The sequence below is a fragment of the Eulemur rufifrons genome, chromosome 18 (genome assembly GCF_041146395.1).
Source record: "Eulemur rufifrons isolate Redbay chromosome 18, OSU_ERuf_1, whole genome shotgun sequence".
In the NCBI taxonomy this organism is placed as follows: domain Eukaryota; kingdom Metazoa; phylum Chordata; class Mammalia; order Primates; family Lemuridae; genus Eulemur; species Eulemur rufifrons.
This window is the reverse complement of record NC_091000.1, coordinates 58,228,056-58,250,070: the sequence shown is the minus strand read 5'-3', so window position 1 is coordinate 58,250,070 and position 22,015 is coordinate 58,228,056. Positions and strand designations below refer to the sequence as shown.

Sequence of the window (22,015 nt, the reverse complement as noted above, 5' to 3'; positions counted from 1 at the left end):
ATGTTGAATGTAAAAGTATGAAAAATACCAGCAAAATATTAGCCCAATGAAAGTGGTGTGGTAATATTAAGAGTAGACAAGACTGTCTTTCAATCAAAAAGGAATATTAGGGAAAAAGTCACTAAATGAAGATAAAAAGAACAATTCATTGGAAAGATATAATTATAAGCACTAAATCACCAAAACATGGCATTAAATTATTAATATATGAAACAATAAATTGACATTTCAAAGATAAATGGACAATTCCATAGTCACTGGGGGAGAATTTAAGACATCTCTTTCAGTAATCGGTAGTTTACAATGACAGAAAGAAAGAGCATAGGAGATTGGGGCAAGTCCATGAGCAAACAACCAAAAAAGACCTACGCAGAGAAGGCACATTCTTTCCACACACACAAGCACACTTACCAAAAGATCACATATGAGGCCACAAGCAATCCTTGATATGCAACAAAGAAAGGCACAGACTATGGTCTTGAGCATTCAACAATTGTTAGATACCAGTAGCAAAATTAAAACCAAACCATATATTTGGAATTTTTTGTTTGTTTGTTTGAGATGGGTCTTGCTCTATTGGCCAGGCTAGAGTGCACTGGCAGCATCATAGCTCACTGCAACCTCAAATCCCTGGGCTCAAGGGATCCTCCTACCTCAGCCTCCCGAGTACTTGGGACTACGGGAGCGCACCACCACAGCTGGCTAACGTTTTCTATTTTTATAGTAGAGATGGGGTCTCGCTCTTGCTTAGGCTGGTCTCAAACTTCTGACCTCAAGCGATCGTTCCGCCTTGGCCTGCCAGAGTGGTAGGATCATAGGCATGAGCCACCTCGCCTGGCTGGCAAAAAAAAATTTTTAACCCTCTAAGCAATTCATGATTAAACAAGAGCCTTAATGGAGAGTCTAAGAACATATTGTTAACATGAAAAAGAAAGTAAACTTGTATTTACTGGCTATGGACACCTAGAAAAATATAGTTTAGAAAAATATATGTGAATATAGCAACCAAAAATATAAAGGTACCCAGAAAGAAATCTGTCAAAAGATGTAAAAAATCTTTATAAGTTCTTGGAGACCTAAATAAATGGAAAGATACACAACATTCATGGATGTGTGGAATTGATTTTTTAAAGATATTGATTTTATGCAATTTATAAATTGAATATATTCCTATTAAAATTCAAATGAGGATTTTGAAGTTCACCCGTTGATCTAATTTGTGTAAGGTAAGACAAAGGACCAAGAATGCCGTAACAGTTGAAGAGCAAGTTCAACATTTGAGGACTCACTCCACTACTCCAGCAAGACTTAATTAAATTGTAGTAATAGGAAAGTGTGATATTAGCACAAGGAAAGGCAGAATAGAGTCTAGAAACAGAGTCATACATACAAATTTTTATAAAGCAGAGATGTCATTTCAAATCAGTAGGGAAAGAAGACTTTTAGCAAGCTGCATTGGAACAATTGGTTATCCATATGGAAAAAATAAGTTAGACTCCTACATCAAACCATATTTAAATGGATTAAAGACTTACATATAAAAAAGTGTGACCTTAAAAGTTTTGGAAGAAAATGAAGGAGAATGTTTCTATGACGTCACAGTAGGAAAAGATTTCTTAAACACATCACCAGAAGTACAAACCATAAACAAAAAGATCAATCAATCTGATGACATTAAAACATTTATTTTATTTTATTATTATTTTTAAATCAGCTGAATTTAAGATTCATGCATTATTTTTAAAAACTCTTTGGTAGATTAAAGACATCATAAACAAAGTGGAAAATAACAAATCTTCAACTTGGAGAAGAGATTTGGCATGCATGTAACCAAGAAAAGATTTAGCCCTGATTTTATAAACAGCTCTAATGGAAAAGACCAAAGGATATGAATAGATAGTTCTCAGAAAAGGATATCCAGTAGTCTCAAAACATATGTAATCAATGTAACATAAATTAAACAAAAAGGATATAATATTTCACACTCATTAGATATACAGAAATGAGGGGGGGGGGAAGACTGACCATGCTAAGATCTGCTGAGCATAGTGTAAATGCGTACAGGCACCTTGGAGGACGAGATGGCAATAGCTAACAATGCAGTGCCATGCCGAGCCAGAGGGCTGGACGCCTTCAGCTTCACTGCAACATTGTTAATAATGGGGAAAAACTTGAAGGACTCTACATGCCCAGGTATGGGATCTGGCAAAGGGCACATAGGAGGCCTCAAAAACATTAATAGTGTTTTATTTCCTAAGAATGAATGTATACAAATGTTTTCAGTTCTATCATTTTCTATACTTGTTTTTGTATGCTTGAAAATTACCTAATTAAAAAATTAGTTTGGCGAGGGTTACCAGGAAAAGGCACTCACACAGAGCTGGAGTGATTGTCAATTGGTACAACCACTTCCAAGGGCAAATTAAAACTTCATGGTGACACAACTCTTTTTAACCTCTTGGATGGACAAGATGGAAAAGCTGGATAACAGTTTGTGTTGCCAAGAGTGTTGGGAACAGGCACTCTCCTACACTGCAGGTGGGAATACGGAGTGAGGACACCCCCTTGGAGGTAACTTTGGCAATATTTAACACAATTGGAAACTCCCTTTGACCTGGCACAATTTCCCCCAGGTATTTATTGTAAGAAAATAAGCAACATTAGAGCAAAGATTTACGTACACTAAAGCTCATCAAAGCAATCACAGCATTGACCAAAATGATGTTGTTGAAACTTTTTAATGATGTGGAACTGCTTCCAAAATATTAAGCTAAAAAAAAAGTAGGTTACAAAATAGCATGAAGAGTAAACCATGAAAAACACTAATCTATGCACTGAAGTAAATGTAACAAAATGTTAACAGGAGTTACTTCTGGATGGATTATAGGTGATTTCATTGTCTTCTAGAATTCTTTCTTTGTCTTTTGCAAAAATGTTGTGTATGTGTGTGTAACTATTATTAAAATAGGAGAAGCTCTCTTTAACTGAAATAATTTAAACATGCCGAATGATACTGACTGATACCCTCCCGCCCCAAGGCAGGGAGCCAAGGCCAAGTACCACAGACTTATCCTGTTCCTACGGAAATCTAAGGAGTCTTTGATTATCGCAGAATCTGGAGAAAAGTGAGGATTTGAGTTCACCAGTGACGTCACCACAGGCAGGCTGGGCTTTTAGGGAAGCTGTCCACCCTCTCTGGTTTCGCCCCTGTGAAATGGACATAACCAGCTCGGGTGGCCTGGTTCCCGGCTTTGTTTTGAGGGTCACCGGCGGTGTCACGCGTGCGAGCGCGGTTTGCAAAGCCTCAAGCGCCGGAGGTTACGCGGGAATTGCTGTCGCCGCTGCACAGCCGCAGCAGCGACGCTAACTTGGGGCGCCCGGCTCGAGCGCGCGGGGGCGGGGCGACGGGGCGGGGACCTGGACAGGGGCGCCCCGGGAGCCCGCTTCCGTCGCCCGGCCGGGGAATCCCCGGGGGCGGCGCACGGGGAAGTCCCCTCCCGCGCGGGTACAAGAGCCGGCGCGGCGCCAGCGCGCCACAGGACTGCAGCCCCGAGGCGGCGGCGCAGCGCTCCAGCCATGTCGCGCGGCCTCCAGCTCCTGCTCCTGAGCTGCGGTAGGGCCCGAGAGCGCCTGTCGCCCCCCGCCTCTCCGCGACACCCGCTCTCGGCGCTTGCTCACGCCGCGCTCTCTCTCTTTCTTGTAGCCTATAGCCTGGCGCCCGCGACGCGGGAGGTGAAGGTGACTTGTTCCGAAGAAGTGGACTTGCCCTGCACCGCCCCCTGGGACCCTCAGGTCCCTTACACCGTTTCCTGGGCCAAGGTAAGCGCGGCGATGCCCGCGGACTGGAGTTTGGTGCGCTCTTTGGGGGCACAGAAACCATTTCCCCTGGGCTGGCGACCCTTTGTGGCTGGGAGTCGGGGGCGTCTCCTGCAGCTGAACTTGGAATACCCAGTCTTCTGACACGCCTGCCCCAGCCCTGCTCCAATCCCATCGGCATCCAGGTACTAGGCAGACTTAGGTTTTGTGCCCTGAAGACCTCGATCCTGTCCCTGCCCCTAAAGGTGGCCTGAGAGGAATGATCCAAATAAGATACTTTGGAAAGGCGGAGAATTTCTCATTTGGATGAATTCTGGAGGCCACCTGTGGTTGTGGCCAGCAGGTCATGAAGAAAGCGACAGGGGCCTAGATTTGAGCATTGGCCAGGAGGAATGTCCCCAGACTTCTGATGTCTTGTGTTTTGTGATTAGGATGTCCACAAAACGTGGGAGGAGGAGGGTAGAGAGTCCGAAGTGGTCGTTTTCAGCGGTCATCCCCTTTCTGGGGTACCCCTGGGTCTTCCCCCAGCCCTGTCTCTTCCCCTGGCAGCGTGAGAGGTGCGGAGATGAGGGCATCCTTCAGGGTGGGTGAGCCCAGCCCACAGGTGCAAGAGCAGGCCTTGCTGCCCCTACTGTGAGAGGACTGAGCTGCAGGGAGGCTTTTTAAGGTTTCCTCTCAACTGGAACATTCTCCGATTGCAATTCTGGTGGCATTCCAAAGCCAAGCAGCCACCGTTTGGTGTTACTGGTCCTTTGCTCCCCTTCTTTAAGTCAGGCTACTGCTACAACAGCACCTCCATTTTTGGCCAAATGAATATGTTATCCCAGCCTCACTCTGTGGCTCTGTCTGATTGGCTGTCTTACCTTGGAGGAAATCCATGCATTTGTAGCTTTCCACAAAATGCAGGGCTTCTTTCTGCCCACCATAAAAGATACTGCAGGAACCCGCGCAGGTATCTGGCCATTTAACAGTACAAGGCAGCATGGGAGGGATGTGTGTGTTTGTGTATGTGTGTGTGTGTGTGTATGTCTTCTCCTAACTGGATTGTCAGTTGCCTGGGGACAGTGGCTGTACCAATGCTTTTAAGCATTCAGCAGGGCCCCCAGTGTTTGCCCTGTTAATTGCAAAGGTGCTCAGTGAATTCAGGCTGGTACTTCACAAGTCAGGCAACGTAGAGATGCCGTTGCTGCCTTGGAGCACTGGATGGTGCATGAAAGTAGGGTGTTAGTATTCCTACTTCATTCCACCTTCCTCACTGTGGGATCAGAGAACACAATTCCACAATTGTCCTCATAGTCAAAACAATAGTATTTTTTAAATTATAAAAACATTATTGGAGTGCTCACCATAAGCCAAACTCCAAGGTAAATATGCACGTGCCTTATCTGTTTTTAGCCTTCCAAAGGACTTCAGGGGTCAGTACCATTACTATTCCTACCTCACAGGGAGGAAACATAGCCGGCTTATTAAGTGGTGGAGTTGGGATTTGAACCGAGCAGCCTGATTCCAGATCCTGAGCTGTTAGAAGTCTGACTTGATAACTCTGATAACTCTGTTTTCTACCTTAATTACTTACAGTAAAGAAAATAAAAGTGCCCCTAGGCTAGCCAGGCAGGGACTTAGTTATCTCAAAGAAGTGGGGAAACATGAAACCACTATCCCTTCCAGAGAGTAATTAAAAAAAGAAAACATTATTAATATCCCCAGGGGAGTAATTAAAAAGTACTCATGAAACAAGCAGATGAAATTTCAGACTGTAAAGTTCAAACAGTTGTCGAGTTAAATCTTCTGGCACAGGGTCATTTGGAATGGTTCAGTAAACCATAGCAATTAACCTTTGACGTCTCCTTGGATGTCAGCTGGTGATGTAACTCTGTAATGTATGTGCTTGTTTATTGGGCATAGTTCTTGCAAGATTTACCCTGCAGGTCTTCTCCAAACTCTGTAAAAAAAAAAAAAAAAAAAAAAAGCAAAAGCAAAAAAGAAGACAGTACTCTCTAGGCCTTTTTTTTTCCTGTTGGTCCATGGAACAGGGCCGTTGAAAAGTCATATCATGGTTGTTTTTTAAGAAGTAAACTCTGGGCAAGATGAGTGGATAGTAGGAGAGTTGTGCTGTGCCAATAAATTATTAAGGTGCCTTGAAAGTGATATGTATTGTTCCTTCAAGTGGTTTTTGGGTTTTTTTTTTTTGAGATAGAGTCGTGCTCTGTGGCCCTGGGTAGGGCGCAGCAGTGGCATCGTCATAGCTCACTGCAACCTCCAACTCCTGGGCTCAAGCGATCCTCCCACCTCGGCCTCCCAGGGTGCTAGGATTACATGCATGAGCCACTGAGTCTGGCCTCCTTCAAGTATTTTTTAACAAGTCTTAGCATATTCTGTAGATATTTGTTATTTTCCAGCCCAATAATTATACTTTTGCATTGATTGCGTTTGCACAACAAAAATGGATAGAGTGTTCTGGAAACAAAGCCAGTGATCACATACTGAAATGCTTCATTTTATGGAAGATTAAACATCTTGTCATTTTTCCACAACTTTCATCGAAGTAGAGAGGTAGCCATAAAGGAAGGAATTTAACCCTGGTGACCATGGCTGGCCCAGCCCATCTCCCCTCACTGTTTTGTCATTTCCCTGGCTTTGTAAAACCTATTTCCTCTGCACAGGATGGGGGCTTAATCCAGACATGCACTTGAGGTCAAAATTGAAGCCAAAAGTGGACAGAGATAGCCTAGCTCCTGTTTGCCCAGCTCTTCTTTCCTGTGGACTAGTGTCCTCCTAACTGGGATCCAACAAAGGGTCTTCCTCTCATCCCTTCCTCTCTTGTACCTTTTAAGGCAGAATGGGTGATTAAGAAAAAAATAGAAAAGTTTTTTTTTTTCTGAGACACAGTCTCACTTTGTTGCCTAGGCTAGAGTGCATAGAGTCAGCCTAGCTCACAGCAACCTCAAACTCCTGGGCTTAAGCAGTCCTTCTGCGTCAGCCTCCCAAGTAGCTGGGACTACAGGCACGAGCCACCATGCCTGGCTAATTTTTTCTATTTTTAGTTGCCTGGATAATTTTTCTCTATTTTTAGTAGAGATGGGGTCTCGCTCTTGCTCAGGCTGGTCTCGAACTCCTGAGCTCAAGAAATCCTCCCGCTTCGGCCTCCCAGAGTGTTAGGATTACAGGCATGAGCCACCACATCCAGCCTGAAAAGTTAATAAATTATATCCCTTAGGATAGTAGCTCAATTTGGCTTTAAAGTTGTAATAGATTGTGGCTGTTTGGGGAGGTATTTTGAGAAAATATGCAAATAGATTTTGATCCGTCACTCTTTTTCTGTTGGCCATGACCTGTGGTTAAATTCTGGCATAAGAGGGCATAGCATGATATTGCGTCTGCCAGAAGTAAGAACATGTGTCAGAGGGCTACATCTGTGCTTCGCGATGAGCGTCACCGTGTCCACACTCTCTTTAGTGAAGGTTTGGAGAGAGACTGTGGATGGAATGCTTTGGGCGTGGTTGATGTTTGCCACCAATAATGATAATGAGCAGTCATTTATCCAGGAGATGAAGTGTCATCTTGTATCATGGAGCCTGACAACCTACGGTGATGCAAAACGAAAGAGGATATGTAGTGTCGTCTCTGGGTGACACTGCGGGGGTGAGGACCACGAAGCATCACAAGACAAGTGCCCTTTACAGATGATTTCCAAAGGAAAGGAGAAAGAGGAAGTAAGACTGTGATTTCAGAGCATAGGTCAAACTTGAACTTTAGAATATTGAGAGAGCTCCAGCTGGGACAGATCATAGGCCACCCTGTGGAGTGTTCTGTCTCTGACATTCATGCCAAGAGAACTGGTGGAGAACAGGTTCATGGCTTGCATGAGGCTACTTCAAAAGTTCAGGAATAGTCACCATGCAGATCTCACTTGCTCTCGACTTATTATGAAGCTGTCTTCCCTGTATGTTGCTACACTTATATTCAACAGAGTTATATTTTCTGGCTCTACCATCTTGTGTGATAATGAGCTACAAAGCCGGGGGTACTGAGGAGAGCCCAGTGCCGTAGGAGGGCCTGGAGTTGATGAGTGTTGGGGCGGATGTAATCCTTCCAGCCCTGCACCCTGAAGGACCCACAAAGGAGCTGATGTGGGCCACTTGCTGCACTTCCTTGATTCCAGAATGCTCTCTGTTGTATGATGGATTTAAGAAGATGTTCTTAGGACAAAAAGGAAACATTTCTACATTAAATATACAAGCATTGAAACATTGAAATGTGAAAACAGTGTGTGTCTATTAGAATCAAAGAAAAATTATACTGTCCCCATTGGCACTACGGTACTTGATCTGATCTAATCACTTTTGTGGGCTCGACGTAAAGTTTTTTTACAGATGTCTCTCATATTTACACTTTCATTATTTAGTAAACCTTTCTAAGTCCCAAATATGGCCAAGTTTTGGGCCTGGCATTGGCCATCCCAAGATTGACATGAAACTTTTGTGAAAGGATCATCTTGAGCAAAGGCGTGGAAATAGGAATCCACAAAGCCTTTTTGGGGACCAGTGGAGTAAATAGTAATCTAGAAGGGAGAATAACACAGCAGGAGGCTGAGGGATAATGTTAGAAAGTAGGCAGGGAACAGATTGTGAATGGCCTTGAATGTCAAACTATAATGGCTTGAACTTTATCCTTGTAGCAGAAAAGAGCCATTCAAACGTTTTAAGCAAAGAAAATGAGATGCAGAATATGTCTAAAGAAAAGCACATTTCTCCTGGTGATGGATAGAATATGACTCACCTTGGAAGATGAGTCACCTTGGAAGAGGCAGGCTTCATTCTTTCATTGCAGTGAAATTCCCATTATGTTAACTCAACTAAGGCTTAAAGGTACTCTTGAGATCGTCCTTACTTTCTCTCTTGGTCGCCAGTCCTGTCCATGTGGTTCTACAGAGGAGTAAACAAGGCAGAATGAGGCTGCCTCACGGGGCTATGGAAGAAGTCTCACCCAGGTTAGAAGGGGGGATCACTGAGATTTTTGGACAATGGTGGAACAGAGCAAAGTTGCTAAAATCTTTTAGCTTGAAAGTGTGTAGGGAGGAGGAAGGCAGCTGTGAGAGTTAAATAGAAAAAAAAAAAAACACAACAAGAAACCCCCACTTGTTTTCTGTGAATAACTTTGCCATGAATAAAATGGGGAACGTGAGTCACATGAGGACTGGATTGTCTCAGCTATGTACTTGGTTACGTTGCTACACAGAGAAGAGGATGTTTGGAGAAGCCCTCAGTGACATAAGGGAAAGTTTTATGTAGGGCAAGACTAAAAACAGATTCATTACCTAAAAAAGGTTCCTCCATCTAAAGCTGTTTCCATAATTCTTTCCTGGCCTCTCCTGGAATAACCCTAGATTTTCTATCAGCAATCTTTAGCTCAAACCAGAGCTGGACAAAAATAGTTTCCTAAGATTCTTTTACACCCATAAACATGTTTTTGTTTTTTGTTTGGTTTTGTTTTGCACTGGGGTGTATTTGGGTAAAATTCCTGTGTGTCCCCTGTGTAGCTAGTACAGACTCGTTAATATCTTGTTAATATCACTTGACGTTTTCTTGGAGCACCAAGTAGTCTACTGCATGTTGTTGTTCCAATTCTCCAAAGAGAGTATAGATTTCAAAAGAGCTGGTAGTTGTCTAGTGTTATGGGTCCAGATGGGAAAAACCTTTTTGAAGAGAAGGGTACTGGTTGCCATAAATAGTTCACAGTCACATTGGACCAGACTCTCTGGGTCGGTTCTAGAGAACAAAGATTCTGAATCAAATCAGGCCCTGAGGTCTCATTCCCTGAGGAGTGGGAAGTGTGTGAGCCTAAGGGACAAAGCAGGGGTGGCCAAGAGGCTGGAGCCATGTGTGGATAGCCCCCTGTGTGCACCCTCATTTATTCGGTAGTGCTGGGTGCCCCTATCAGTTAGGAGTCTTTCAGTTGGGAGGGATTGTAAAACCAATCAAAACTAGCTTAAGGAAAAGGAAATATATTGGCTTACACAGAATTGAAATGGGAAAAAATTGAAAAATCAAAATATAGTTCACATTTTAGATATATAGCTGGTGTTATGGGTTGAATTGTGTGCCCCAAAAAGATATGTTGAAGTTCTAACCCCTGATACTTGTGACTGTGACTTTTTTGGGACATGGGGTCTTTGTAGATATAATCAAATTAAGATGATGTCATACCTGACTAGGGTGGGCCCTACTTCAAAATGACTGATGTCCTTACGAGAAGAGAAAACAAACAGGGAGACAAACAGGGGGACACAGGGACACAGGAAGAACACCATATGAAGATAGAGACTGGAGTGACATGTCTGCAAGCCAAGGAAAGCTAAGAATTGCCAGCAACATCAGAATCAAAGAGAAAGGCATGGAACAGATGCTTCCCTAGAGTTTTCAGAGAGAGCATGGCACTGCCACCCCCTTGATTTTGGACTTCTGGCCTCCTGAACTGTGGGAGAATACATTCCTGTTTTAAGCTATCCAGTTTGTGGTGCTTTGTAACAGCCCCTCTAGCTAATGCATACAGCTGGAATTAGAGGTTCACAAATGTCCCAAGGGCTTGGTGACTTTCCATCTCTCAACTCTTCTTCCCTCATGTTGGTTTTGTTTCTAGACTCCTCGTGGCAGTGAGATAGTAGCCGATAACTGCAGACCTGTACAGGTTGAGTATCCCTTGTTCAAAATGCTTGCGACCAGAAGTGGTTCAGACTTTTTGGGTTAGGGATGGTCAACCTGTATATCCTTCCAGAAGCAAGTGCAAAGGAAGAGATTGTGCCTCTCTTCTAATATCTCAACAGATGTCTGATTATTCTTAAGTGGCTTTGATTGATTGGATCATGTGCCCATCAGAACCAGTCTCCGTGGTCCTGGAAGTTCTGGCCTGAGTTAAGTGTGCCCCCTTTAGAACCAGGTGCGGAGCCCTGTAAATGGCATGAGCTCAAAGCTGGTAATGGTGCCCCTTCCAGGTCCAGCAGGACCCTCATGATGCTAATGGCAGAAGGAAGGTGACATGAACAACAAATGGTCCAACATTGCCTTCAGGTCCCAGTTGCAAAGGGATTTTGCTGCGGTATTATGATGGTGCTTTAGAAAATTCAGAATGTCGTGGATATTTTAAAGACATCGTGGGTGGAAAGCTAATTTCTCCCTAGAGCAGGGATTGGGACTTCTAGGACAGCTTCACCAGAGAGGAGCCGGGAATTATCAGTGGTGAGGAGATGTCAGGATAGGTGGATGGAGTGGAAAGCTCTTATGTGTAACAAATTCTATTACCAGCATTACCAATTATAAAGCATTTCTCTAATAATCCCATGGGCAAGTAAGGTAGCGCAGATGAGGAAATGAGACTCAGGTGAAGTGATTTATCAAAGATGACCCAGCTAACTAATGGACAAGCTGGGACTTGACTTCAGGCCTTTGAATTCCAAAGCCAGTGCTCTTGCAACTGTCTTATTGTTTCCAAAATTCAGTCATTCACTCAGCAAATACTTTTTGAATACTTCCAATGTGCAGGGAACTATTTGGTATGCTGAATGAAACCTTGACTATTAAAAAAAAAAAATAGAGAGCAGTAACATTTTTAGAGCCTTCTGTGTGATCAGTACTGTGCTTGGGGTCCATGTACATTGTACGTATCTTCACAGCAGCTCTCTGAGATGTAATCACCCCCGGATTCCAGTGGAGCAAACCAAGCCTGAGAGTTTTCAGTGAGTTGGCTGAGAGCAGCACGAGCCGTGGGAGGGCTGGGGTTTGGTTCCAGCTGCGTCCAGTGCCAAAGCCTGTGCTCTTAATTATGCTGCCTCTGCTATACTCATAACTCTGTTAACAGCCATAAATCCAGCTCTGTCTGTTAGACCTAGTAAATTTCAAAGTGGAAAATCATTTTTCTAATAAAACTACACTTAGAAAAAAACGATGTTAATGCTCATACATTCTACCCTCATTATGACATCAACCTCCGAGCCAAACTATTTTGCACGTTATAAAGAGCTGTTTTTATGATGAATGGGGATTATATTGGCACTTTAATTGAGTTAGAAACCAAGGTACATGCATGCTAGTGCATAAGAAATACAGTAAAAAAAAAAAAAGCTGTTCAATGTGCTTGGAATACATCAGATTAATTTAATACCACCTTTATATTCTTAAAGTCTACCTTTAAATATGTTTCATGAAATTGTTAGATGAAATTTTTATACACATATATATGTACACACAGTTTTCTCCCCTCAAAAAAAATTTTTTTTCCTTTTAGTTAGGCTCCTATCACATTCTTAACAGATATAATGTATGATAAATGTGGATTTCAAGTTTGTGATCAAAGCCTTTTCTTTGCTATGGGAATGGAACTGTTACCCTCTTAGGTTCAAAAATGCTTATCTAGGAGGTTGGCATGCATTTGGATAAAATTAGGTAAACTTTAAAAAAAAAACCACTTTCCACAATAGGATTTTTGAAATATTGGTTCAATTCCAGCCATATTTAATTATTTGTTTCTTTTATCCTAGTCCAAATTTGTCTATCATTTAAAAAAGAAAAAACCTACTTCATTCACTTGCCTTTAAAATTAGTACTTGTATTTGCTTGATTTAGCTTTCAGCAAATTAAAGAGAGTTTATTTTAATTTAAGGCTTGTGGTTTCCTTAAGGTCAAATCTCCATTTGAGAGAAAGAATATGGTATTTAAATTATTTAGTCAAATTGGAGGCTTTGAGACAAGTCAGAGTCCCTAGGCTTTCTGAAAATGAAATGTCCCACATTTGCATTTTTCAGCCCCAAAAGATAGAGTTGTCAGCATAAAAGTTAAGGCACAAAGTGTGAATTTTAAAAGACATTATTGGGATGAGTGTTTTGAGGAACTAATTTGCTGAAATTGTGTTGTGCTCTAACGCACTGTACTACAATATTAGCGTTGTGAAGTGTGCATTAAATAGTTCCCGTCAATTATGGTTGGCTGTGAATGAATCCAAGGGTTCCTTTTGTTATAAATTACTATTTCCTAAAACGCTTTTGCAGAGCGGCAATGCAACACTTTTAGATTTGGAATGTTTAAAGAGCTATTCTTGCCAGTGGTTGATTTTGAGCCAGCTCCAGTGTGTATAAGAACTCATAAAACAAAGCAAAGTAAGGATGGCCCATTTGCCGTTACTCTGTTTTCCTCCCCCTGAAGTTTCTCCTTCAATTCTTGGTGGTGCCTTTGCCTCAGCTGACTCATCTGATAAGGTGGGGTGATAGCTGCTTGGCCACGTGGCTGAGGATGATGATTTGAGTTTTTGCACACAAAGTCCCTTGATCCTGTTAGCATCCCACTCCCATTGTGAGCATGCAACATTAACACAAAAACTACAACCACATTTGCAACTCTGGGCAAATCCCCAGATTCCTCAGATGGGATCACACAAGAAAGTATAGGTTAAAATGGCAAAAGGAAGAGGAAATGGGGATTGTGTATACCTAGAACTTGAAGCTAGAGGAAGGGTTATGAAATATTTCCAGGTGCATTGTGTGAATTTACAGAAGATCCTTTTTGCTACAGTTAGTGATCAGGCAGATGCTGTTCATTAGTTTGGCAAGAGTTCCCAGGTTGTGCCAGTAGTTTCCTGGGTCATTTAGGAGAAGGGGTCTTTGGAAGATGACCCAGTGAGAATTGAGATATTTTGCTATGATCCCACCGACGGCTGTGATGTTTCAGCAAATCAGACTTCTGCAGGTTGTTTTGGGGTTCTTTGTTTTGCATTTCTCCTCATTTCTTCTTTCTGTCCTTACGGGCTCCCTGCGTTTGTTTTGCCATTTAAAAATAACTAGAGGCCCATGGAAATCTGACCATCAAATAAACTACATTTTGTTGTTGCTGCCACTGATTTATTTTTATTTTTATTTTTTATTTCTTTATTTGTTTTTTGAGACAGAGTCTCACTCTGTTGCCCAGGCTAGAGTGCCGTGGCGTCAGCCTAGCTAACAGCAACCTCAAACTCCTGGGCTCAAGCAATCCTCCTGCCTCAGCCTCCTGAGTGGCTGGGACTACAGGCATGTGTCACCATGCCTGGCTAATTTTTTCTCTATATATTTTTAGCTGTCCGGTTAATTTCTTTCTATTTTTTAGTAGAGATGGGGTCTCGCTCTTGCTCAGGCTGGTCTCGAACTCCTGACCTCGAGCAATCCTCCTGCCTTGGCCTCCCAGAGTGCTAGGATTACAGGAGTGGCTGCTGCTGATTTTTTTAAATGAATTCTCCTCTGCAAATAGGCAGAAGGTGCTGCCAGCCATTTCTGATCGCCAGCACCTCTTTGCTTCAACAATTCCCAGCAGCTAACGTAATGGGGCCATCTTTATGTAAAGGGGCTCAGTCGCTTATATTTCCACCGGCTCCAGAGGGGTTCGCAGTTTTGATCTTGACTTTCAGATGGGCCTTTCTGAGTTGAGGGAGGGGGTGGTTGCTGGATTGGAGAGAAGCTTCCCAGAGGCAGGTAATCTCAAACCGGTTGTTGCAGCCACGTTTGCATCTGGAGGTTCAACTAGAAAAGAGAAGCAGGGTGGGATGTCTCGGCATGGGGACTGCAGAGACTGGGCTGAGCTAATTATTTCAAAGTGGCCTTTCGGGGGACCCTTGGCACAGATTGGCCCTGGATGGCCCTGGGCATCTGGCCTGTTGCAAGCTCTGCCTGGCAGGAAGAAGGGCCGCTGCCAGCAGCAGAGGGGAGGGGAGGGGGGCTGTGAGCCCACGATGAGGCTGCAGTTTGTGGTTGACTTAGGCTTGAAAAGGGAAAAATTGTGCTAAATTAGATGTGCTCTAGGATCAGTTGGATACCTTTAGTTTCCTCTAAGTTTCCTTGGCTACACTTACATTTTTTGCTTTATTTTTGAATACCCGAAGGCCCCAGTCTTTTAGCTTCCTCTTGTAGATTCTTGATTATTTAGGAAGGAACCTTTCAACACAAGAAGGACCGTCAAGTAATGGGATTTATGTGTATAGACTCGGCCTGAGAAGAGCCATTAGTCTCGGCCCAGTGCTAGCAGGGTGCTGAGCAGGTTTTCTTGCAGGAGCGATAAATCTGCCACCAGATGTCTCTGTAGCCCACTGCACAGGAACGCTAGCACGCACCGAGGGCTGAGCCTGAGCTATCGGGTGACCTTGTGGTGCATTCCCCAACTTAATAAATGAAGCCGAAACGACTGAGAGCGTGTGTATGTGTGTTTGTGTGTGTGTCTGTGTGTGTGTGAGTGTGCATGCGTGCACGGATATATTTTCTTGCCTGAGCTGCTTCCTAGGGTGTTCCCCCCAGTTCCTTGGTTATCTGTCTTCCATCACTGAGTCCTTTAATAAGTCAGAGCAGAGTTGCAGGGTGCTCCCAGAACAGGGGATTTAACACTGGCAGGTGCAGGCAAAGACAGTGGCAGTGAGGACTGCTAATCTCTGTCTCTTTCCCTAAGGTGGCTCTTGGGTGCAGTTATAATGCTAGGGACAGATAAGGAATGCCACTTAATCCCGGGCTTCCTGCTGACCCCCAGCCGACCAGCAAAGGCAGCGCAGGTGCTACTAGGTGATGCTGATGTTGAGCATTGAAGGGCTGCACTGAAAACGGCGATTTTCTTTACTGTGTGTGTAAATCCATTTTAGAAGCTTTAAAACATTTCAGTGGAGGGGCAATTGGCGAGTTAATTAGGCAAATTAAAAAAATATGTCCCGGAAAGAGAGCGTGAATGGTGAATGTGATGTGTGCCTCATCTTTGAAGTGGGAGGTGCCGAAAACACCACATCAGTGTAGTCACAAAGACGGTTCAGGGAAAGGAAGCGGCCAGATTAATTGTTTGACTACACTGGGCATCTCCCCGCCGTCAGGCAGGTCTGCCCTGGGTGCTGTGATTTCAGCTATTTCCGCCCTTCGTGCGCAGTTTGACATAACCACCAAATGGTCTGACACATCACATCTCCGCAAGGCACTCTTCTCAGCTGTCTCCCTGCTCTTGTAGAGAGAAAAACTGTGGCACATTTGGCTCCGTCGGGCGTGCCCACAGAAATGCACAGCCTTTGAAGAACAAGGTGACTGTTGCCAGGAGGCATTGCTCATCTGCATCTCTGGTCTTAGTCGAGTTGTCTGGCAATGATCTTAAGAGATTTAGGAACTTTTACAAATAAAAGGCTAGGGTACAAAAATAAGAATCTGTCAATGGGTGAGTTGGTATCTGAAGAAGACAAGAGAACATTTAATACAGTACGATCCATAGCAAAATATAATCCAGTGTGACTCATGCTCAATACATCACCACTGTGAACAGCAACATTCTGTCCTGTGTATAGGGTGGAAGTTGAGATACTTAAGATAGAATCCTAAGATGCAGTCCTGCTCTTATTCCCAGGAAGATGCAGCGTTAAGGAATTTCCAGAGGTTCTCTCTTGGTCCTGCATAGGTCACACATACAAAAACAAAAAGCGCAATATCTTGCTTTAGAAACATTACCTTAGGATGAATTTTATGAAAACAAGATGGAAAACACTGGTGTCGAGTCCCAGTGCTTGCGGTGGAGTGTGACGCACTGTGGTTCCTTCCTCACAGCTTACAGAGGGCAGCGCAGAGAGGATGGAGGCACCCCGGGAAGACCTGCGCCTTGGGGAACAGGTCTTCCAGAAGGGACCAAATGGCTCTGCCGACGCTCCCAGCGAAAGGCCCTATTCCCTGAAGATCCAAAACACAACCAGCTGCAACTCAGGGACATACAGGTGCACTCTGTGGGACCCGGAAGAGCAGAGAAGCCTAAGCGGCACAGTGATCTTGAGAGTGACAGGTGAGGTGACCCGCTGCACTTGTTTTCCTCTTGCAAAATGCATGTGCACTTAATATCGGGCCTATTACCAATGCTCTCTTTTGGAGTCTACAGCTTTGGATCACGTCTGTGGCTCAATGCTGAATTCCATTGCAAGAATGTCATAACTTTTCTTTCTATGGCTTAAGCTGTTCCTTTTGTTTGACTTTTGCCTACCACTTGTTCGGGGCTGAGGCTGGAAATGAGAAACATGCTGTCGTAGAGCCCTTGATTTTGTACAATAGCTGCTTTCTGCTTGTGTCAGGTATCTGAAAGGACTCAGACTCAAGATCATATTCTTGTACTCCCAAGAGCACACTCTCTGTTACAGGGCAGTGTGTGCGTTTTGCTCAGTGTTATACACACACACACACACACACACACACACATGCACACACACACCCCCTCAGGCCCTCCTCCACCTCCAGCCCTCTGCCCTGGTTTCTTTGTCTTCCTGGCATGTCTGCCCTAAGACAGCGATACCTTCTCTCTGTTTGGTTCTCTGCTGTAATCTGGCACACAGTGGGCCTTCAATGAATAGTATGCGCATGAATGACAAATGAGGGGAACCTCGTGGGGGATCTAGAGAGGGAAGTGCAGAGGGACCCGAACAGGAAATAGCTGGTTTTCTTTCCCTTCCCTCTTTGAAGGCAGTGTTGCTTCCAAGTAAGAGGTCAGATTCTGGAATCATCTAGGTCTAGTTCAAATATTAACTCTGCCACTTGTTGGCATGTTACTGTGGGCAAATCACTGATTGACTCCAAGCCTCAGTTCTCTCATCCCTAAAAGGGGGATAATAACATGTGCAACATAGGCTTGTTGTGAAGGTTAAACAAGAAATTGCACTAAAATGCTGAGAGCAGTGCCTGGGGCAGATTGAATGCTCAATCAGTGTTTGGGACCATTAGGTCAATGGCTCTCAATCTCTTTTCTTGAGTTACAGACCCTTGTGGGTACCCATCCTTAGATTATTGCATGAAATGTCGAATCCAATTTTAGGGTTGACATCTCTCTGGAGATGCAGCCATATAGACTCCAAGGGAGGAACCCCCTCCGATAATCTGCACTCCCCCTGCTCCTGCCTGGGCCTTCACCCAGACCCCGTGAGCGAGCGCAGTGTGTATAGCCAAAGCCAAGCTTGCTTCCCTGGGCAGCGTGCTGGGTGTCCCACCTGTGTAGGGAGAGGCCCTCCCGTCCATGTCTCTGCCTGGGCTGAAGGCCTCACACCTTCCACTCTCCTTGAGGGCTGCAGCCTCAGCCTTTACCAAGCCCTTCGGGAGCGTTCTCCCTCCCACGCATGCTGCCGTCTTGGTGGGAGAGCTTGAACGAGTCCACAAAAACATGTCGACTGACTCAGCTATAGCAGGTCAGTCCACCTGCTTCATTTCATCGTCCCCGAATCCTCCTGCAGTTAGGACCCATTAAGATAATTCATGGATTAGCAAATGCAGGTTCATCTGATATGAGGACAGAATACAAGCCAGGCACGGCCCAGCATCTGACATGGAGGCAAACGGGCCGCAGGCTAATCCTGGGCCGGACGCCTGGCTCTGCCACCTGCCGTGGTCTCTGAGCCTCGGCTCCTCCATCTGCAAACTGGGACTGCTCGTGCCTGCTCTGAAGATTTGGGCAGAGGCTGTATGCAAGTCCCGTTGCACACAGCCGGGCACAGAATGGCAGTGACCACTGGCTGCTGCAGTGACCACCGGCACCGTTGCTGTCGTTCATCCTGACGGCACAGACGCAAGGTAGCAGTGGGAGACAGGCAGGACTTCAGAACGGAGAACAAAGCACGCACGGCCTTTTATCATGGTAGAAAGATCCTGTTAATGTGACTTCATGTGGTTGTTTTTTTTCTTTAAGGATGCTTGCCAAAACGTAAAGAAGAGACCTTTAAGAAGTACAGAGCTGAGATTGTACTGCTGTTGGCCCTGGTTGTTTTCTACTTAACACTCATCATTTTCACTTGCGTAAGTATCTTTCTAGAACATCGACATAATGGTGAGACTGGGAGGATCATCACAGGGAACTCCCTGAACCACCCCCAGCGAGTTTCTTACCCATTGGCCACGCATAGAGCACTGGGAAGGGAAATGTAGTAAGATTTGCGAGGGAAGTTTGAGAAATGCCACAGGGTCCCATGGAAGACCAGAGGCCTTGCAGCTACAGCGCTGGCCGTTGCAGCCTGACTGTGTGCCGTCCCAGAGCGGAGCCTCGTCTTCCTGCGGATGAGGGCGCGAGGCCTGCCGCCCCAGGGATAGATCAGTCTCCTCTGCCTGCCCTCCACCTGTTTTCTCTTGGGGGTTCTCCCCTGATATTTTTGGTGCTTCCATCCACTCCTTAAGAATTAGCCCCAAGGAGCCAGAGCAGTGGGGGACCCAGGGAGTCCCCAGGGGCGGAGGATGGCTGGCTGGTGCTTGGCCATCCTGGACATGCCCTTGAACTCCACCCAAACCCCGCCCCCCCCCCCCCCCCCCCCCCCGAGCCTTCTGCAACTAGTCATGCGAGAGTAGGGCCATTTGTGGGTCTGAGCTACTAGGAAGTGATCTGCTCATTATGTTTCAGTACCCCCAGGAAGGGCTGTCTCCTTAGGAACCAGGGCAGACTTCACCCAGGAGCTATCCCAGAGCTGGCTCTTGTCACTCACTGTGCCCCTCTACTCACTCACTTGCCTCTCTGGCTGTGCACTCCTCGCTCTGGTTTCTGTTGTAGACACCAGTTGATCAAAAGGCTTCAGTGAGCACCTACTGCATACGAGACATTATGATAAGCACTGTGTGGGGTGTAAAAAGGTGTAAGACGTTGTTCCCGGCCTCAAGGAGCTTATAGTTTGGTTGTTAGGGTTCTTTGCACATAGGAAAAAATAATGAGAATTCCCAGACAGTAAATTTTAAAAATGAGTGACGTTAGTTTCCTGTTGGCAAATGCCTGCTTCTGTGGGCACGGACTTTCTATGCAGACATCTAACAGCAGGGGCTTGAAGTGGCCACAGTCTAATCAGTGAATCTCCAAGTCCAAGTTTGGAGATGCCCGTGTAACTGTGCAAACCCCTTGCAGAGTGAGTGAGGCGGTGGGTTTAACGAGGGCTTCCAGAATGAGCTGTCTGGCCAGCTCTTAGAGTTTAAATGGAGGTGACAACTGCTGCATTGTCCCAATTATTCACTTCATTTTATTTGATTTTTTTTATCAGAAATTTGCACGACTGCAGAGTATTTTTCCAGATTTTTCTAAACCTGGCATGGAACGAGCTTTTCTTCCAGACATCTCCCCAGATAAACATTTGGGGCCAGTGACTTTTCACAAGACAGAACTGGTATGAGCAGGATTTCCGCGGGTGGTTTGTTCTGAGGTCGAGGGCTCGGTGGTGTGCAAGTCTGTCACGCCGGATAGGAGCAGCATGAGCCCCGCGCTGAAGATGGCATCCTTCCTACGAGGTCCTCACACGACTGGAAATGTAGGACAGTGGATCTCACCCTACTTCCGTGAGCTGGGGCTTAAAAACCACGACGTGACCAGCCAGCACAGAGCCATCACTACTTCTCCATGACTACCTTTTAAGCAGTTTATGCGGCCATCTGGTCAACCTCTTGGACACTTTTTCAGTCATATAAAAGCTACAGTGAGATGCAGTTGGAGAGGGGTCTTGGGAAATGTGAACGGCCCCAGCTGGCCCTGCGACAGACTCCCGAGGACAGCTGTCTTTCTCCACATCTGGGGAACATCTCTTTGAATTTTGTTGTGTTTTGTTGTACTGGCCCAGATGTTTTCCGTCTGGGAGAAATTGACAGGCCAAGCTGTGAGACAGTGGGAAATATTTAGCAAATAATTTCCTGGTGTGAAGGTCCTGCTCTTACTAAGGAGTGTTATGTGTACAAAGAAATAACAGGTCAATGAACTGTCCCCCAGCAGGGTCTTTTCATCTGGGACAGACATCCATAGAGAAACAATAAAGGAGAGCGCCACGTCTATTTTTATATCTGTGTGTCTTGTCAAGGGAGGGTTTGTGTTTTTCTCCTTTTGAAATCTATAGTTAGTAGCATTGTTAACTGGGAGCAGCCTGACTATGGAGAGGGAGAAGAAGTCGGAGAGGGTGGCAGTGGGATAGAGAGCCGTCTGGTGACCTGCCGGGAACGCCCGGCCAGCCGTGCAATCTGGGTTCTAGCCCCGGTTGTCCCACTCCTGGCTGTATGATCTGGGGCAAGTTCCGATGGTTTTTGTTTTCTCCGTTGTAAACCAGAAGGTTGTTGCCTGGGTTAATTAAAATGACACCTGTGAAAATGCTTTGAAAAATTATAAAGCACTGTACACATTTGAAGCTCTGTTGGGCCATTATCCTGTCACGACAGTGTACTGGGGATGAGAGGATGCTTCTCATTACTCATGTTTCCCATCCTTCTGCACAAAGAGGGTTACCAGGAGACTCTCCCATAGTCTTCTGTGTGATTTCACTTGGGGAAGTGAGGAGGCCAGTTCTGTGGTCTTGAAGCATCAGACAAAAGTACTTGAAGATATGGACACGTGGGAGCCACTGGCATAAGGGACTTCACAAAATGGTGCACTGATGTTTTGGTGGCAACTGTCCAGTTTCTCTTATCAAACATGGGCCCTCCCCTTCTTGTTTTCCAAAGAGATTTTATCGCTTTAGTAGTGTGTGTATTGCTCCCACTGATATTAGAGAGTAAAAGGGTCACCAGGTTGACTGAGCGTTTGCCTCTTTGTCATTGCTTTCATGTCATTAAAGGTGTGCATGTGAACAGGGAGTGCTTTTCTGTTTTATATTTAACACTACTTGTAAGACGTTGGGATGAGTGCTGGGATGTCTATAAACTAGTCTGAGAATCAGAATACAAAATAAGAGCTGAAAGATTGGTGAGCCCTCCCTCTGGGAGCGGGGGACATATGGCAATGGACCTCTGTAAACAGCACCCTGCTTCCCAGAGATGCTCCTGCGTGCACCGTGGAGATGCCCCGCCACCCAGTCGCCACACGACCAGCTTGTGCCAACATATGTGGCAACAGGTGGGAGGAATGGAAAGAAGGAGAGTTTCTGCTTCAGAAAGAGACATAAAGTCAGGGGATTTGTGCCTGGGAATCATGGGGATTCACTCAAGATCTCTAATAAGACCCTTATCCCCAAAATGTTAAGAACAATCTGGTATAAGTGGTTGTAATAGTTATAAAAGCATCATAGGTGAATGGCTCTTTGAAAAGATGAATGTACAAAAAATGTCTCTGAAATCTGCCAATTTCATTTCAATGGAATCAAACCTATTCTCAAATGCTTTACCAAAAGTGCCAGGGTGCCCATTTGGCATGGCAATTAAGAGCTCAGAGAGTTCCCACTCACCTGAGTGTGTAGCCCAGCTATGTGATTT

The 22,015-nt window shown here is 45.0% G+C and overlaps 1 protein-coding gene across 1 annotated transcript; it reads left to right on the top strand.

Annotated features, from left to right (window-relative positions):
* Positions 1-3,569: 3,569 nt before the first annotated feature.
* On the top strand, positions 3,570-21,384 carry CD83 (CD83 molecule). Its single transcript, XM_069493300.1, has 5 exons — positions 3,570-3,613; positions 3,704-3,819; positions 16,394-16,622; positions 18,504-18,610; positions 19,831-21,384. The coding sequence occupies exons 1-5, from the start codon at positions 3,577-3,579 to the stop codon at positions 19,957-19,959; spliced, it is 618 nt and encodes a 205-aa protein (XP_069349401.1). The 5' UTR covers positions 3,570-3,576; the 3' UTR covers positions 19,960-21,384.
* The last annotated feature ends 631 nt before the right edge of the window (positions 21,385-22,015 follow it).

Bases quoted from the DNA above. Each gene is read 5' to 3' on its own strand.
- CD83 (XM_069493300.1), top strand. From the start codon at position 3,577: ATGTCGCGCGGCCTCCAGCTCCTGCTCCTGAGCTGCG. The intron at 16,623-18,503 runs GTGAGGTGACCC...TTTTTCTTTAAG, and splicing joins AGTGATCTTGAGAGTGACAG to GATGCTTGCCAAAACGTAAA. The intron at 18,611-19,830 runs GTAAGTATCTTT...TTTTTTTATCAG, and splicing joins CACTCATCATTTTCACTTGC to AAATTTGCACGACTGCAGAG.